We start from the raw sequence: 17,399 nt of genomic DNA, 5'->3' as shown, positions 1-17,399 counted from the left end.
CGATTGCACCACCGCACTCCAGCGTGGGCGACAGAGCGCGACTCCGTTTCAAAAAAAAAATGAAAAAGAAAAGGTAATACCCACAAGCTCCACACCCAGGAGGTCCCATGCGTCTGAGTGTTTGCTTTCTGGGCTTTTCATCACCTGGTCCTCTGGGGATATGCTGACCGACCCTGTGTGCCTGGCAGGTGTCAGGCACTGGGGGTCGGGGAGGAGAGAGTCCAGGAGCGGTGGCCACACACAGGTCGCTGAAGGTGGGGGGCCAGGGTGGGGGCAGACTAACTTTGGTTTTCAGGAAAGGTCCAGAGAAAACACGCCCAAACCCAGACCCGAAGCATGAGCAGGGGGAGGGCAGGTGAGGAGGCCAGAGGCGGGGCATGTGGTGTGGGTCCATTGGACGGTGTGCAGGGCCCTGTGGCTTGACAAAGGGATCTTTCAGCAGGAAGCGGAGGCGTAGGAGCGGCCAGAGGCCAGCGTGCAGGACAGAGGCCACAGGTCAGAGCAGCAGAGGCTGGAGAGATGGGCAGGGCAGGTCCAGCGGGGCTGCGTGGGCCTGGGGAAGAGAGCTGGGGGCGCTGCCTGAGGAGCTGTGGGAGGCTCCTGGAGGGCTCCAAGCAGGAGGCCACCAGATTTCATGAAGACGCCCCTGGCTAGGACAGGGTGCTCGGCTGCAGGGGGAGCAGAGGGAGGGATTTGGGGGAGAATGGGCGGGTCGAGGGGGGTGAGAAGAGGCGCTCAGGGACGTGGAGATGGAGCTGGAGGCACCGGAGCTTTGGGTGGATTCGCCCTGATGCGTCTGGAGGGATGGCTGGGCTGGGGAAGCTGGGGTTCCCTGAGTGGGGTCCAGGGGGCCGAGGGGTGCCAGGCAGGGAGAGGCTGGGCTGAAACCTGAGGCAGGTGCTCCTGCTGGGTGTTGCCTAGGAGAGGAGAAAAAGCCCCGACGCCAGAAATGGAGGAGGGAGGGAGGAGGAGGGTGCGCAGAACCAGGAGAGGGAGTTTGGGGAGCAACCGCTGCGGAGCGCGCAGGACCCAGAGGACTCAAAGGGGACCTGGAGGGTGACGAGGCCTTCCGTGGCCGGGGGTGAGGAGGAGGGAAGCCGCGCGGGCGGAGAGGCGCTGGTGGGTCCCAGGTTGGAGGCTGTGGGTCTGAGAGGCGGAAGCCCAGGGGAGCCCGGGGCCACCGCTGAAAAGGATGGCAGCTGAGCGCAGGCGAGCGAGAGGCGCGCGTGTCCGGGACAGACCGCGGTGGGAGCTCGACTCCGGAAACCGGCGGGCCTGGGGCGGGGACCTGCAGGGAGGCGGACGCGGCACAGCCAGGGAGGCCGGTCCCGCGGGCCCCGCCCCGCCCCCCAGCCTGGAGCGCCCCCCTCCGGCCCCGGTCCGCAGTGGAGGCGGCCCCGGAAAAGCCAGAGGGTCTTGGAATGGAGGGCGGGACGGAGCCGCCTGCAACGCCCGCGACCCGCGACCCGGCTGCCCGCGGGACCCCCGGCTCTGAAGCGGGGACGGCCGGAGCTTCTGCCTGCAGCCCAAACTCCCAGGCGCCCGGCAAGACTGGCGGGCGCGGACCCTTTAAGAAAGCCGGGGGCGTGGCCTCGGGGCGGGGCCTCGGGGCGAGGCTTCGGGGGCGGAGCCCAGGCAGCGCCTTCGCGGAGTTGCCGGAGGGTGCGGCCGCCCAGAGCGCACCCCGAGCGCCGGCGAGCGGCGCGGTGAGACCCTCGTGCAGGTGAGCCCGGCGCACGGCGGCCCAGAATCCTGGACCCCAGGAGAAGCGTCTACGGCCCCGACAGGTGGGCGTGGCGAAATGCCACCCGGGCCCTCCTCGCGCTCCCAGCTGGGTCACCCCTCAGACCCGGGGTCCTGGACGCCTGCACTCCTCCACCCGCAGGCCCTGCCAGGACACTTTGGTCCCTGGCCCGCCAGGCCTGGCCTCACTCAGGCTTGGCTGTGGGGTCAGAGTCGGGCAGAACGGAACCAATAGTCCTGGCAGGCCCAGGCGGTTGGAGGAGAAGTGGTCGGCTCTGGACACCTTTGTTGTTTTTTTTGTTTGTTTTTTTTTTTTGAGATGGAGTCTCACTGTGTCACCCAGGCTGGAGTGCACTGGCGCGGTCTTGGCTCACTGCAACCTCCACCTCCCGGGTTTATGCAATTCTCCTGCCTCAGCCTCCGGAGTAGCTGGGATTACAGGTGTATGCCACCATGCCTGGCTAATTTTTGTATTTTTAGTAGAGACGGAGTTTCACCATGTTGGCCAGGCTGGTCTTCAACTTCTGACTTCGTGATCCACGCTGCTGGGATTACAGGTGTGAGCCACCGCGTGTGGCCTCTGGGCACCTTTTGAAGATAGGACGAGAGGAACTGATGGATCGGAGCCGGCAGGGAGCGCCGAGGGGGGCCGGGGGCAGGGCCGCCACCCTTGCCTGCGTGGGGAAGATGAAGAACAGGGTGTGGGCCGCGGGGGCAAGATCAGGAGCTTTGGGTTTTGAAGATGTTAAGAAAGACGTGCTGCTGACTTTGCAAACGGAGGTGCTGAAACCGGGTGTCTGGAGCTCAGAGAAGAGGTGGCGCTGGACTGGCCTAGACTCTGTGCAGACACAGAAGAGCCAGGGCCTGGGGCTCCCATCGAGGAGGAGGACAAAGGGCCCTGGCCGGGGCAAGGTGGGAAGCCGGGAAGTGCAGCCTCCACAGAGCCTCGCAGAGAAGGCGCCACTGGAAGAAGGCGGCACTGACGGCCTCGGAGGCTGCTGAGGACCGGCTGGGCCCCGACGTCCGTGGCAACCCTGACAGCCAAGTCCTCTGTGGGCTTGGAGGGCGGGACACAGCTCTGGAGACGAGGGAGAGGACGGGCCGTGCCGACCGGCACCGCGGTGTTCCTGAGCAGTGGCACCGTGGCTGTTGCTGAATTTTATTATTGTTAATTAATTTATTTATTTTTATTTTTTGATACTGAGTTTTTCTCTTGTTGCCCAGGCTGGAGTGCAGTGGCGCGATCTCGGCTCACCGCAACCTCCGCCTCCCGGGTTCAAGCGATTCTCCTGCCTCAGCCTCCCGTGTAGCTGGGATTACAGGTGCCCATGACCACACCCGGATAATTTTGTGTTTTTAGTAGAGACGGGGTTTCACCATGTTGGTCAGGCTGGTCTCAAACTCCTGACCTCAGGTGATGCGCCTGCCTCGGCCTCCCAAAGTGCTGGGATTTCAGGCATGAGCCATCGCACCCGGCCATGAATTTTAATTCATTCCTATTTACAAATCACACAGCCATACAAACTTCTTCCAGAAGTTGTGCTCAGAGGGGAGCAGAGGGGCAGGAGCTGCAAGGAGTGGAGGCAGGGCCCAAAGGAGGAGGAGGAGCTGGGGCCCCGGGAGAGGGACCTGGCCAGGGTGGGCTGGAGCCGGGGATGGGGTCCCCAGGGGGACCAGCCAGGACCTGCGGGTGCTGCAGAGGAGGGGAGATCTTGGCTCCATTCTCAGGGGTGAAAGCCTGTGGAGGCCTTTATTTTTTATTTCTTCTTAAGTGAGATGAGGTCTGGCTATGTTGCCCAGGCTGGTCTTGAACTCCTGGGCTCAAGCAATCCACCCGCCTCCTGAGTAATTGGGATTATAGGCATGAGCCTGGTCATGGAGGCCTTTAACAGAGACTGCGGTGAGGCCTCCATTCTAGAAAGAGCCCTGCAGCTGCCCTTTGTGGGGCAGAGGGGGCAGGACCGCCCTCAACCTTCCTCCTCCTCTGGACCAGCCATGGGGGCCAGAGCAGGGTCCGCCCAGGGCACAGCAACCCCCACCCATTCGTGCACAGGTTATGACTCCACTGACAACCAGGCTGGGCCAGCGTGGGGCGGAGGTCCTAGAGCCAGCAGGCCCCACCTGGGTATCATCTATGCAGCCAGGAGATGCCCAAGAGCCAGGTGTCCAGAAGCCGCCCCTGTGTGGACAGCACAGCTGGGGAAGACAGAGGGCTGGGGGAGCCCCACGTCCCCAGTTCCTTCCTCTGCCGCCTCCCTCCCTCCCTCCCTTGTCCCCGTTCCCTCCGTCCCTCCCCGCCTTCCTTCCCTCCCTCCCTCACCACCATTCCCTCCCTCCCACATCCCCTTCCCTCCCTCCCCTCTTCCTTCCCTCCCTCTCACACCCCTTCTCTCCCTCCCTCCCTCCCTCAGTCACTCACAGGTGTGGCTCTTTTTTGCTGACATTCTGGGCTCTGGGGCTGCCGCCTGAGTACAATGTAGTCCTGAGCTCCGGAGTCCAGTGCCACAAAAGTAAGGAGCAGTTGTGATCTCAGACGTGGGCTCCGGGGCAGCCCTGACCTCATGGGGGGCTGCAGACGAGGAAGGTCCTGGGACAGGGTGGCTGTTCACCAGGAAGGGGCAGGGCTGTAGCCTCAGCCTCCCCTCCAGATGCCGGCAGCACCAGCCTCTGCCTGCATGGGGCCCCGAGGTTTGCAGTGACATCCCCCGAGCTTCCTGACCTGCCCCGGACACGGAGCACGGCTCCCAGGGGCCGCACAGGCATCCGCTGGCCTCTCGGCCCCCTCCCTGTGCACCACCCCCTCCTCCCCCCGACCCCCATCCCTCTACTGAGTGTCTCAATTCCAGTGTTACGGACCTGGGACGCCACAGTGCGGGGAACAGCTTCTGCCCTCTGGGAGATAAGAACCCATCGTCAGGCAGCTGGGCTGCTGAAACAGTGACCATAAGCTGGGCGGGCAGGCGCTCCTTCCCTCAGCTCTGGAGGCTGGAAGTCCGAGATCCTGGCCGTGGAGGTTGGGAGGGGTGAAGTGGACGGGGCTGCTGACAGCCTCGGGGGCGTGTGGAGAAGGAGGGAGCCCCAGTGGCCCCAGGCCCTGCCACTTGGGGGAGAATTCCAGCCCCTCCGTGTCCCTGGGACCCCACAGCCCCTGGCCAGTGGCCATTCCCGGCTTCGAGCACAGTGGCCTCAAGCCACCGTCGTGGGTGTTACCGTGGAAACAATGAGGGAGGTTTGTGTGGGGCCAGATTCCTCCTCTGGGCACTGACCTGCTCTCCCCACTCCAGGTGGCTTCACCCCAACGTCAGCAGGGTGGAGGCGGAGAAGCTGTTCCTATCCAGAGGTCAGCGTGGGGACTTCCTTGCCAGGCCCAGCGAGAGCAGCCCGGGGGGCTTCACGCTGTCCGTCAGGTGGGTGGGCCCTGGCTGGGCATGGACAGGGTCTGGTTGAAGGCCTCCTGGAGGACCGGTGGGCAGCTTCCTGGACACGAGGACTTGGTGCGGGGGGCCGATGCCCTGGGAAGGTGGTGAGAGTTGGACGTGGTGCTGGGCGGTCTCTGGGCAGGAAGGAACTATTTAGAGAGGCCCTTGGGGAGGGCTCATTGAGTTAGGGGCTCAGCAGGACCCTTTCCTCCCCTGTGAGGGCCCTGGGGACAGGCAGGGCCTCCGTGGCTGTGACCGTGTTGCCAGAGCCTGGGGGTGCTGCTGGGGAGTGCAGCGGGGTTCCCATTGAGCTCTGGTACCTGCTGGGCTGCCAGGACCCCGCGTTGGAGTGGTGAGCCCTGGCCCAGCATCCGCGTGTCAGCACACGTGTGTACGTGTGCATGTGTTCGCGTGTCCATGTGTGTTCATGTGTGTGCGTGTGTGTGTGCGTGTGCCTGCATCCTGAGGGACGGCATCTGCTAAGCACTGGTTCAGGGCACAGGGTCCTGCACCTGCCTCCCTCAGGCCTCCTTCCTTCAGGTCTCAGGCACTGGAGTCCAGGGTGACTCAGGGAAGCCGGTGCCTCCCCTGGCCCCATCCCTGCCCTCCTGGCTGGTGCCCTGGGCTGAGCTGGTTCCTCCAGCCTCAGTTTCCCCACTGCAGGGGGCTGCATCTGCAGAGAAGGAGACCTGGTCTGGGGAGGCCCCTGGCCCCTCCTTGCTGAGGACCAGGCCGCCACCTGGTGGCCGCCCGCCCCTGCAGCGCCCGCCTGCCTCCTGCCAGCTCCTGGGTGGGGCGAGGGCCAGAAAGGCGAGCAGAGCAGCTCTGGGGCCCGGGTGGTGGTGCTGCCTGGACCCCCAAGGTCTGCGTATGTCTCGCTAAGCCTTCTGCCCTATCCGTGTGGGTCTCTCCCCCTCACCTGGCCAGGCCGTGGCCTCCAGCCTCACCTGTGCTCGCCTGTGCCTGGCCCAGGTGGTACCACGGGCGCCTGTCTGGCAAGGAGGCTGAGAAGCTGTTGCTGCAGAAGGGGCATCCGGGCAGCTTCCTGGTGCACGTGAGTCAGAGCGATCCTGGGGGCTTCCCGCTGTCAGCGCTGACGCAAGGGTGGGACAAGGTGCAGGGCGCAGGCCGCCAGCCACAGGTCACGCACATCATGACTCACTCCCAGGCGGGAGGGGGCGGCGAGCTGGGGCGGCCTCTGGGAAGGGCGGGCGGCCTTGGCCAGGCCCCTCACCGCCACCCCCACGGCCGGACGAGAAGTGGGAGACGGGGAGCGTTTTGACACCCTCGGAGACCCGGTGGAGCAGGAAGAGCCCGTTGATGGGGAAGGTGGGGGCGGTTGTGCACCTCAAGCAGGTAAAAGCCCCTCCACAGGCACCAGGGCCTCCGGATGACTGCGGGCAGGCCTGGATAACATCCAGCCTCCCACAAGAAGCTGGTGGAGCAGAGCGTTCCCTGACTCCTCCAAGGAAAGGAGACTCCCTTTCGCGGTCTGCTAAGTAACGGGTGCCTTCCCAGACACTGGCATTACCGCTTGACCAAGGGGCCCTCAAGCGGCCCTTATGCGGGTGTGACAGAAGGTTCCCCTCTTGCCTTCTATTCACTTCTCACAATGTCCCTTCAGCACCTGACCCTACACCCGCCGGTTATTCCTAGGTTATATTATTAATGCAACAGAGTAATATTAAAAGCTAATGATTAATAATGTTTATAATGATGGATAATTGTTCATGATCATCGCTGTATCTAATTTGTATTATGACTATTCTTATTCTATTTTCTTTATTATACTGAAACAGTTTGTGCCTTCAGTCTCTTGCCTCGGCACCTAGGTACTCTTCCGCCCACATGGGACGGGGTGGGGGTGGCCATCTCGGGCTCTGGGAAGGGGCCGGGGCTGTGAGCTGAAGGCTCCATCACCTCCAGATGCTGCAGCAGCAGGAATGCCGGTTCCTGTACCCTCGGAAGGAGGGGCAGAGTGTGGAGAACAAGCCCAAGAATCACTACAAGAACATCCTTCCCTGTGAGGGCGGAGGCCAGGGCGTCACCCGTCAGGCCTCGGGGAGGTGGGGGGCAGGCCGAGCATCTGCCACTGCTGACCTGAGGCTCCCCCTTGCATACCCTGGACCCTCCATCTCTGCTCACCACAGGGTCCGCGGGCAAAGAGGCAGGGTGAGGCCCACGAGCTGTGCCCTGGAGAACTGAGCATCACCTCCCTTCCCAGTTGATGCCACCCTTGAGTCATCCTGCTCAACGAGGATGACAGCGGGCCCGGAGCCGACTACATCAGGGTGGGTGTGTGCGGGAGGCGGGGCCTGGGCCCATTGCTCCTGGGGGGCTCAGGAAGAACCAGGGTCCCCAGGGGAGGGGTGGGCGGCAGTCTCCAAGGGGTCCTCAGAGAGGCTGGACGGGCATTGGTCCTCAGCCCCTTGCTGGCCTGGAGTGAGGAGTGTGTTTAAGCCACCAGGGCTCTTTGCATAATATTTGTGTGTCGTTTGCATATCATTTGCATAACATTTGCATGGACTTGTTTGTCCTCTGTTAACAGCAGCAGTTGGCCTCATTCCCTTTCAGACTGACCCTGAGGAGGAGCCGGGCCATGGCAGGGGCAGGATGGACATCCCTTGTGGCCCTGCCCCGCCGCACCTGCACCTGCACAGCCCGCGTGAGCCCGCCCCGCCGCAGCTGAAGTGCACCACCATGGGCCCGGCCCGCGGCTCGCGGCTCTGGGCCCGGTTCACCTCGTCCCGGAAGCCGAGGACGCCGGCGGGATCGGTCCGGACGCCGTAGTCCGGCCAGCCGAAGTACCGGAAGTGCTGCACCGTACGCTGTGGCTCCTCCCCGCGGGGCAGGGCCTCGGGGCGCAGGGTGTACATCGCCTGCAGGGCTGTCTGCAGGCCACGGTGGCTGCTTTCTGGGCCACGGTGCACCAGGAGAACACGCGTGTCATCGTCATGACCACCAGGGAGATGGAGCGGGGCCGGGTAGGGGTGCGGTGCCAGTGCTCCCAGTGCCCATCCCACCCCGTGCATCTTCGGCTGCCCAAGGCCCTTCCCGACCAGGCCAAGGAGGCTGTGGGACGCCGTGGGAGTGGGGAGGCTCCCACAGAGCCCCGTGGCTGCACGTACACACCTGCGTCTCTGCAGGTCGCAGGGGCAGGGTGCCGGGGTGCTGCCAGCAAGGCTGATGCAAAGCGCTCCCCTCAGAACAAGTGTTTCCGGGACTGGCCAGAGCTGCCCGGCAGCCAAGAGTTCAGCCGTGTGCACATGCGCGTCCTGGGTAAGGGCCAGGCCCAGGGCTACTGCGTGCGGGAGCTGCAGGTGTGGCGGCCGGGCCAGGTGAGCCTGGCGGCTGTGGAGCGTGCCTGCTGTCGGCCTGCACTGGGAGACCCCACACCTGCCTGCATCCAACCCCACTGCCTTTGGGGGCTTCCACACCCCTCAACCCAGGAGGTGCATTCCAAGCCTGGACAGGGGTCACTGACGTGGCCACATTCTCAGCCCTGGGCTGGCGGCCGCTCCTCCCACACACCTCTCCAACTGCGGCTTTGGTCTCCGTTGTATACCAGAGACGCCCATTTCTGTTCCGGGCAGATTACCTCGTGTTCCCTCCAGCCCCCGCCCAGTGTGTGGGGGGGGGGGTCCTCCAGGCCCCCATGGACCCCTCACATTTGGTTTTTCCTTATAAAATAACTGTCCTCACAGCCTGCTTCTCCCGCCCCCAGCTCCCTCTTCCCTTCCCCAGGCACCTGAGCCACCTGGGGCCATCTCGGCGCCCCCTCCCCATTTCCTTCCTCCTCCTCCTGCTCGCCTTGGCCCCCGCAGCCCCTCCGCTTGGGCACTCCCGGAAACCCAGCTGTGCCTCAGCCTCCTCCTCCCACCCTGGGGTCGCACTCACCGCCTGCCCCGCTCAGGAGGAGCCACAGCGTACGGTGCAGCACTTCCAGTACTTCGGCTGGCCGGACTACGGCGTCCGGGCCGATCCCGCCGGCGTCCTCGGCTTCCGGGACGAGGTGAACCGGGCCCAGAGCAGCAAGCCGCAGGCCGGGCCCATGGTGGTGCACTTCAGCTGCGGCGGGGCGGGCCCACGCGGGCTGTGCAGATGCAGGTGCGGCGGGGCGGGCCCACGCGGGCTGCGCAGGTGCAGGTGCGGCGGGGCGGGGCCACGCGGGCTGTGAAGGTGCAGGTGCGGCGGGGCAGAGCCACGCGGGACGACGCGGGAGGAGCCATCGGGTGGGCGGGGGCGCCCCCGCCCCCCACTCTCGTCAAAGGCCGCCTAGTTTGTCCTCAGTGGGGTCATCGGATGCACCGGCACCATCATCGTGATTAACATCCTGGTGGACGTCATCCGCAGGCAGGGCGAGCCGCTCCACTCTGGGTCCCCCCGCCCTGCCCTGCTATAGCCCCACCCCTCCGGACGACCCCACCCCTCAGGACGACCCCACCCCTCAGGACGACCCCACCGCTACCGGCAAGCCCCGCCCCTCATCAGTAGCCCCGCCCCTGCCTGCCGGCACCTTCCCCCCATCCGTAGCCCCTCCCCAAGCGCGCTTGTCCGCAGGGCTGGACTGCGACATCGACTTCCCGAAGACGATCCAGCTGGTTTGGCGGCAGCGCTGGGGAATGGTGCAGACGGAGGCTCCGTACAAGTTCACGTACCTGGCGCTGCAGCGGCACATCCGGGGCGAGTAACTGCGCCTGCGCGAGCAGGTGGGGGGCGTGGCCCTGCGGGGCGTGGCCTGTGCGGGCGTCGCCATGGTGACCGGCGGCCCCTCCCCCCAGCGCGAGCCGCCTCAGGAGCGCGAGAACCAAAACATGGGCGCCGCCCCCCGCGCATCTGGTTGCAGCCCCCGGCTCCCCGGGCATCCCCGGTGTGAGTGGAGCGCCGGGGCCGGTCCGGAGTCCTCTGGGAGGGACTGGGACGTGCGGGGTGCGGGGCTGAGCCGCTGCTCCGCGCGCAGAACCCCGCAGCCCTGGGACGGCGAGGACACGAACCTGCGGAGCCGCGGGTGTCTGAGGAGCCGCAGGGAACCCCCGGCCTAGCCGCGCCCGCGTGTGGCCGGAGCCTCGGGCCGGGACTGTGTCCAGGACAGAGCCACAAGCTTGTCCCCAGCTCAGGGAGGTCCAGGGGCGGCAGAGGGAGCGACAGGCTGCGAAGCCCACCGGTGACCACGTGTGAACCCGTGTGCGCCCCCAGCTCGGCCACTCCGTGCGGGTCTGCCCTCACCGCAGCTCCGGCCTGCCGGCCCTGCCTGCTCCCGTGGTCTGGGATGTGGCCCCGGTGAGGACCCGGCCCCATCGGTCACAGGGTGGATGTCTGTGGAGTGAGGTGTGTGTGACATATTCATGTGACCACCCGTGCAACGTCACGCGCCTGGCCCTGCCGATGACAAGGGTGTGGGCCTGCGTGGGCATGACTGTGTGTGTGACACAGAGTGATGTTGCTGTGATCCGTGGCTGCACTCCCCACATCACCGGCTTTCACAGCCTTCCAGTAAAGTGCTGTGTTCTCCCTTCTGTGTCTTCGCTGGGACCTGGGGCAAGGGTGGGTGTGGCCCCCACAGCTGGAGTCAGCTTCTGTGGGGCCTTCCCGAGCCCTCCCCACCCTGGACCAGAGGCCCAGCTGGTTGGAGCAGGAAGTACCTGGGCTCTGGGGTCAGGGATGAGAAGGCTGAGGAGGCCTGCGTGAGCTGGACCTGGCCTGGGCCCTCCTGGCCGTGCCTGCCTGGTGGTGCGGGATTCCTGGGGCTGATGACAGACGGGGTAGGGCTGGGGTTGGCGAGCCTCCTGCCGATACCTCACGTAGCTGACCTCTGACTCTTCCCCAGCCAGGCTGGCCCTGGGAGTTGCCGGAGAGTCAGTGGATCTGCAGGCTGCACGCTGGCTGTTACCTTTGCTTCTGGGTTCCCACAGGGGTCATGGTTCTGTGGTTCTCCAGTTCTCAGGGACCCTAGCAGGGCCATGGGGGCATGACTTCCTGGAGGTGTGGCCTAGTATGGCCACGGCAGAGGATGGGGGAAGAGAAAGGCCCCCTTTGTCAGCCCCCGGGCTCTGAACCAAGCTGAAGCCCTCCCCCTGGTCCAGCCTGCCCTGCCCCAAGTGTCCTGGGCCTCTCCCCATCTCCCTGGGGAGCCTCACATTGCTGAGTCGCCAGCCCACTCCAGAAACCCCCAGCCTGTCTGCAGCCAGAGGGGCTGGGAGTTGGATCCCCTAGAACCTGGGGCCCACCTGTCCCAGTGGCTGCTGGGAGTCTCATCCCGTCAGAGTATCCTCTGGGTTGAGGCTGCAGCAGGGGCACCCAGGGTGAGGCCCTCTTGCCAAAGATGGATACAGATAATTTATTGTAAAAGGTACAATTCACAAGGTTGGAGGGGCAGCTGGAAGTTTCTGTGGTTACCTTGCACTGGGGGGCTGCCCTGCCTCCACTCTCTCCCCACAGTCCGAGGGCAAGATGAGCACCCCCACCCAATGGCAGGACCAGCCCTGCGGGGAAATGTCAGCATGAGTGGAAGCACGGCAAGGCCCCTTCCTTCTTGGCAAGGGGCTTCCCTGGCAGGCAGTTCACAGGGTGTGTGGGTGGCGGGGACGCTGACCAGCTGCTCTCCTGGGCCCTTCCTGTACGAGCCTGTCTTTTTTTTTGTTTTGAGACAGGGTCTCCCTCTGTCGCCCAGGCTGGATGCAGTGGTGCAATCTTGGCTCACTGCCACCTCCACCTCCCCGGTTCAAGCAGTTCTCCTGCCTCAGCCTCCCCAGTAGCTAAGAGGCGCCCGCCACAATGCCCGGCTAATTTTTGTATTTTTAGTAGAGATGGGGTTTCACCATGTTGGCCAGGCTGGTGTCAAAATCCCGACCTCAAGTGGTCTTTCTGCCTCAGCCCTCCGGAGTGCTGAGATGACAGGCGTGAGCCACCGCGCCAGGTGAGACTGCGGTTCTTGGAGGCTTTGGGGACCCTCTTGTCCACCCCATCAGGACCCAGCCTGGAGAATGAGGGGTGGACAAGCTAAATGGAGCCTGGTCTTGGTGGGGCCCCGGGGGAGTCCTCAGAGATGCCAGGCTCCTTTCGCGTCCTCGGGGACCGACTTCCAGTGGCTGCTGTGTCCTTGGGCCCCCCGGTGGGGGACACCCCGTGGAGCTGGGCGAGGGCGGCTGACCTGGGCAGAGGCTGCTGGCCCTAGTTGTCAGTCAGAGGCCCGAGGGGGGAGGCGGCTGTGCTGGTGGCCGGGGGCCGGGGGGGCAGGGGCAGGCAGCGCAGGTTCCCAGTCTTGAGCGCGCACTGCACCGGCCAGAGTGCCACGCAGAAGAGCATCAGCAGCAGGGCAGAGACCAGTGCCATGCGCCTCCAGTCCCTGCAGCGCGCCCAGCAGCGGGCCAGGCGGCCCCGGCGGGGGGCAGGGTCCCGGGCGGGCGCGGGCGGCTCGGCAGGCTTGCTCAAACCCACGTCCACGCATACGAAACCGGGCTCGCGGCCAGGTGTGGTGGGCAGTGGCTGGCAGCACAGCTTGGTGCCCTCCAGCCACACAGGCTCCTCACGCCGCAAATGCGCCGGCATCCGGGCCTGCAGCTGGCGGCTGGTGCGCAGCGCGGGGGCTCCGGCGGGCGGCACGGCCGTGGGCTGCCTGCAGAAGGGGCAAGGTACAGCCTCACCGCCGGGGCGGCCCACAGGCTGAGCAGCCGCCAGCCGGGCCAGGCACTCCAGGCAGAAGACGTGGGTGCAGGAGAGCTCCTTGGGTGTCTTGAAGATGTTGTCATAGCCTGAGAAACAGATGGAGCACTCCAGGGGGGAGGCCACCCTCTCCGAGCCAGGGGTGCCAGGGGACCTGGGCATCGAGGCTGTGGAGCTGCTCCGGCGAGGGGGTGGCACAGCCGTGTGCCACACCTGCTGGCCTGACGACATGTCTCTGAGCTGTGGGACAGGGACTGTGGTGAGCAATCACCGGCCGCCCCTTTCTGGTGGTGTTTTATCTCTCCCTCCCCTCTCTCGCCCCAGAGATCCCAGGGAAGGACTCTGTTTCCTGCGCGCCACTCCAGAAAGTTCCTCCGGTGCCCCTGGAGGTCATTCTGCCCCACGTGCAATCCTGCCCTCTCCACCCCATCACATGGCTGCACCGGGGTGAGCCTCCCACAGGGCCCCAGGCCTGCTCCGGGAATGCAGGCCTTGTGTAGGGGGGTCTCGCTGACCGCTCGGCAGACACCTCCTGTTGGCCCTGCCCCATCTGGCTGGCCCTGCTGCCCGGGCAGAAATAATGGTGAGGATGACAATAGCCACAGTCGTCACTGTATATGTCGGAGCTCTGCAAGGCTGGGCCCACATCACGGGACTCACACAATGCCACAGTGTGGAAAAGGCCACCCAGAGCATGGGTGACTCAGCCAGAGCCACCCCAAGGGAGCTGGCGGGCCCTGGACCCTGGCAGATACGGCTCTCAGGCAGGCCAGGGACTCCAAGTCAAGTGAAGTGAGTTTGAACTCGGATCCCAGGATGGGTGCCTGGCTTGGGCGGTGCAGGCCTGATTTGCAGGCAGCTATGTGAGGGTGGGGTGTGGGGGTCTCTGGGTCTGGGGACCGGGCTGATCCCCGGGGGCTTTGGGACGACAGGGAGGGCCCAGGCAGGGGCAGGGGTCAGTGCCCGAGGAAGGTGCATGTCAGGCACGACCTGCGGCCTGCGGGGCCAGCTTGTCTAGCTGCTGAGGGTCTGATGTGCACAGTTGGGGGGTGGGACTTGGATAAGCCCAGCCATTCCCTCTGGGCCAGCCCACTGCCTCATGGTCAGGTGATGGTCAGGGCACCCTCAGCCGCCCACTGAGTGGGTGTTTCTTCTCCCTGACCCAATCCCACTTCATGGCAGGGACCCTGGGGGACGGACACTGGGGGATGCTGCTCTGCCCCTGGGCATGGCTCAGGTGGGCATCTCAGCTGACCTGGGACCCTGCTCCACCTCCCGCCCCTCCCCTGCACCCAGGATCCACTGCAGGGAGCCACAGGGGTCCCACCTGGAGGGAAGTGGGCAAGGGTGACAGTGAGACTCAAGGGCCTGGCCGTGCGTCCCCGTGGGGCCCAGGAGGCTGCCCCAGAAGTGACTCCTGGCACTGCCCCGCCCCACCCCTGACTTGCCAGTGAGTCCCAGACAGGCTGGCGGGTCACTGTGACCACCTGAGTCACACGCCGTCACTGTGAGGCCGTGAGTGCCCCAGGCACCGGGACCTGGGGACTGTGCTCTGCGACCTGTGTACCCCACAGAACCGGTTCCTTGGCACCAGGCCCCACCCCTCCACGATGGTGCCCCACCCTGAGCCTGTGCAGGTAAGGGGTGAACACGGGCTGAGCTGGCCTTACCTGGTGGCCGGGGGTCAGCGGGTCCCGGGCATGGTCCTCCTCGCCGGCCACGGTTGGGCTCCAAGGCCCTGGGCTGCCCTGCCCTGGCAGCGTCTGCTTCCTCTTCTCCGGGCCCGGCCCGGCCTGTGCTTCACCCAGCAGGTATCCCTCCCCGGGGCCGGCCACCAGCAGCTGTCCCGGTGGCACTGGTCTGGCAGTGGCTTCTGCTCTGTCCAAGACAGGCGGGGACACAAGGAATGCGTGCGCCGTCACCCGCACAGAGCTCTGGTCTGAGGCAGGTGTGAGTTGCCGGGTGTGGGCTCCCAAGCAGGTCTATTTATACCCTATGGGTCGTGCTGGCCAAGGGTGTGGCCGCAAGCCTCAGGGATTGGCTGGCTTCCTCCTCTCCTTGGCGGGACAGGCAGCTGGAGGGCAGGGAGGGAGGGGTGAGGGTCGGAGCCGGGTAGGGGTCAGCACAGCCGCTGCAGCCTGGGCAGGTCTGGGCTGGGGTGTGTGCTTGGACAAAGCCCTCTCTCCCTATAGCCCCAGGAGGCTGGAGCACCTGCTGGAAGCTGCTCACCGCAGTTCCAGGTCCCTGTGGCCCCTGAGCTCCTGGGTGGGCCTCCTAGCAGGGGCCCTCCCCGAGCCCCCCACAACCTATGCCCAGCCTGCCCCTGCCCTTTGCTCACTGCTGCCTGCCCTCACAGCCCATTCCTGCCACTTCCCTGCCCACACCCACCCATGTGCTCACCTGCCTCATCCACACACATACGTGGCTGCTCTCACACATGGGCCATGTGTTCACACGCTCCATGCCCCCATGTCCACAGGCTCTCACACACGTGCCGTGTCCGGAAGCTCACATATGCCATGTCCACACTCACACATGCCGTGTCCACACTCATGCCGTGTCCACACTCATGCCGTGTCCACACTCACACACACGCCGTGTCCACACACACACATGCCGTGTCCACACACACACACACGCCGTGTCCACACACGCACACGCCGTGTCCACACTCACACATGCCGTGTCCACACTCACACATGCTGTGTCCACACTCTCACGCCGTGTCCACACTCACGCACACGCCGTGTCCACACACACACATGCCGTGTCCACACACACACACACGCCATGTCCACACTCACACACGCCGTGTCCACACACGCACACGCCGTGTCCACACTCACACATGCCGTGTCCACACTCACACATGCTGTGTCCACACTCTCACGCCGTGTCCACACTCACGCACATGCCGTGTCCACACTCATGCACACGCCGTGTCCACACACACATGCTGTGTCCACACTCACATGCCGTGTCCACACACACACATGCCGTGTCCACACTCACATGCCGTGTCCACACACACACACATGCCATGTCCACACACATGCCGTGTCCACACACACATGCCGTGTCCACACACATGCCATGTCCACACACACACACGCCGTGTCCACACATGCCGTGTCCACACACACATGCCGTGTCCACACTCACACACATGCCATGTCCACACACACACACGCCGTGTCCACACACACGCCATGTCCACACACACATGCCGTGTCCACACTCACATGCCGTGTCCACACACACACATGCCGTGTCCACATTCACACATGCCATGTCCACACACACACATGCTGTGTCCACACTCACATGCCGTGTCCACACACACACATGCCGTGTCCACACTCACATGCCGTGTCCACACTCACATGCCGTGTCCACACTCACATGCCGTGTCCACACATGCCGTGTCCACACACACACACATGCCGTGTCCACACACATGCCGTGTCCACACACACACATGCCGTGTCTACACACATGCCGTGTCCACACACACACGCCGTGTCCACACACACACGCCGTGTCCACACATGCCGTGTCCACACTCACATGCCGTGTCCACACACACACATGCCGTGTCCACACACACACACACGCCATGTCCACACACACACACACCGTGTCCACACACGCACACGCCGTGTCCACACTCACACATGCCGTGTCCACACTCACACATGCTGTGTCCACACTCTCACGCCGTGTCCACACTCACGCACACGCCGTGTCCACACTCATGCACACACCGTGTCCACACACACACATGCCGTGTCCACACTCACATGCCGTGTCCACACACACACATGCCATGTCCACACATGCCGTGTCCACACACATGCCGTGTCCACACACACACATGCCGTGTCCACACACATGCCATGTCCACACACACACACACGCCGTGTGCACACATGCCATGTCCACACACACATGCCGTGTCCACACTCACATGCCATGTCCACACACACACACGCCGTGTCCACACACACATGCCCACACACACATGCCGTGTCCACACTCACATGCCGTGTCCACACACACACACATGCCGTGTCCACATTCACACATGCCATGTCCACACACACACATGCTGTGTCCACACTCACATGCCGTGTCCACACACACACATGCCGTGTCCACACTCACATGCCGTGTCCACACTCACACACATGCCGTGTCCACACTCACATGCCGTGTCCACACACACACATGCCGTGTCCACACATGCCGTGTCCACACACATGCCGTGTCCACACACACACGCCGTGTCCACACACACACACGCCGTGTCCACACACACACACGCCGTGTCCACACACATGCCGTGTCCACACACACATGCCGTGTCCACACTCACATGCCGTGTCCACACACACACATGCCGTGTCCACACACACACATGCCGTGTCCACACTCACACGCCGTGTCCACACACAGCCGTGTCCACACATGCCGTGTCCACACTCACACACATGCCATGTCCACACTCACATGCCGTGTCCACACACATTCCATGTCCACACACATGCCATGTCCACACACACACATGCCGTGTCC

The 17,399-nt window shown here is 64.4% G+C and overlaps 1 protein-coding gene and 2 long non-coding RNA genes across 5 annotated transcripts; 1 reads left to right on the top strand and 2 right to left on the bottom strand.

Moving 5' to 3' along the window:
* Window positions 1-3,212: 3,212 nt before the first annotated feature.
* On the bottom strand, window positions 3,213-6,246 carry LOC104005695 (uncharacterized). Of its 3 annotated transcripts, none has more exons than XR_010148639.1 (5): window positions 6,110-6,246; window positions 5,010-5,255; window positions 4,600-4,744; window positions 4,163-4,344; window positions 3,213-3,922 (listed from the first exon to the last, which is right to left on the bottom strand). It is a non-coding gene; the product is annotated as an uncharacterized LOC104005695 (long non-coding RNA). The 3 variants fall into 3 exon arrangements; XR_010148638.1 differs by having other exon boundaries at window positions 3,213-3,956; window positions 5,010-5,296; window positions 6,110-6,238; XR_679130.4 differs by having other exon boundaries at window positions 5,010-5,296; window positions 6,110-6,238.
* On the top strand, window positions 5,062-10,673 carry LOC134807647 (uncharacterized). The gene is made up of 3 exons (XR_010148640.1): window positions 5,062-5,150; window positions 6,135-7,453; window positions 7,737-10,673. It is a non-coding gene; the product is annotated as an uncharacterized LOC134807647 (long non-coding RNA).
* An 88-nt stretch (window positions 10,674-10,761) lies between these two features.
* On the bottom strand, window positions 10,762-17,066 carry RNF223 (ring finger protein 223). The gene is made up of 2 exons (XM_063787666.1): window positions 14,495-17,066; window positions 10,762-13,064 (listed from the first exon to the last, which is right to left on the bottom strand). Exon 2 carries the CDS (start codon window positions 13,053-13,055, stop codon window positions 12,333-12,335), a length of 723 nt encoding a protein of 240 aa, XP_063643736.1. The 5' UTR covers window positions 13,056-13,064; window positions 14,495-17,066; the 3' UTR covers window positions 10,762-12,332.
* Between the last annotated feature and the right edge of the window lie 333 nt (window positions 17,067-17,399).

This window comes from Pan troglodytes, chromosome 1, assembly GCF_028858775.2.
Source record: "Pan troglodytes isolate AG18354 chromosome 1, NHGRI_mPanTro3-v2.0_pri, whole genome shotgun sequence".
NCBI classification, from domain to species: domain Eukaryota; kingdom Metazoa; phylum Chordata; class Mammalia; order Primates; family Hominidae; genus Pan; species Pan troglodytes.
This window is presented reverse-complemented; position numbering and strand designations above follow the sequence as displayed.

What these genes read in the sequence shown, in the direction of transcription:
- RNF223 (XM_063787666.1), bottom strand. Translation starts at nt 13,055, where the DNA reads ATGTCGTCAGGCCAGCAGGTGTGGCACACGGCTGTGCCACCCCCTCGC.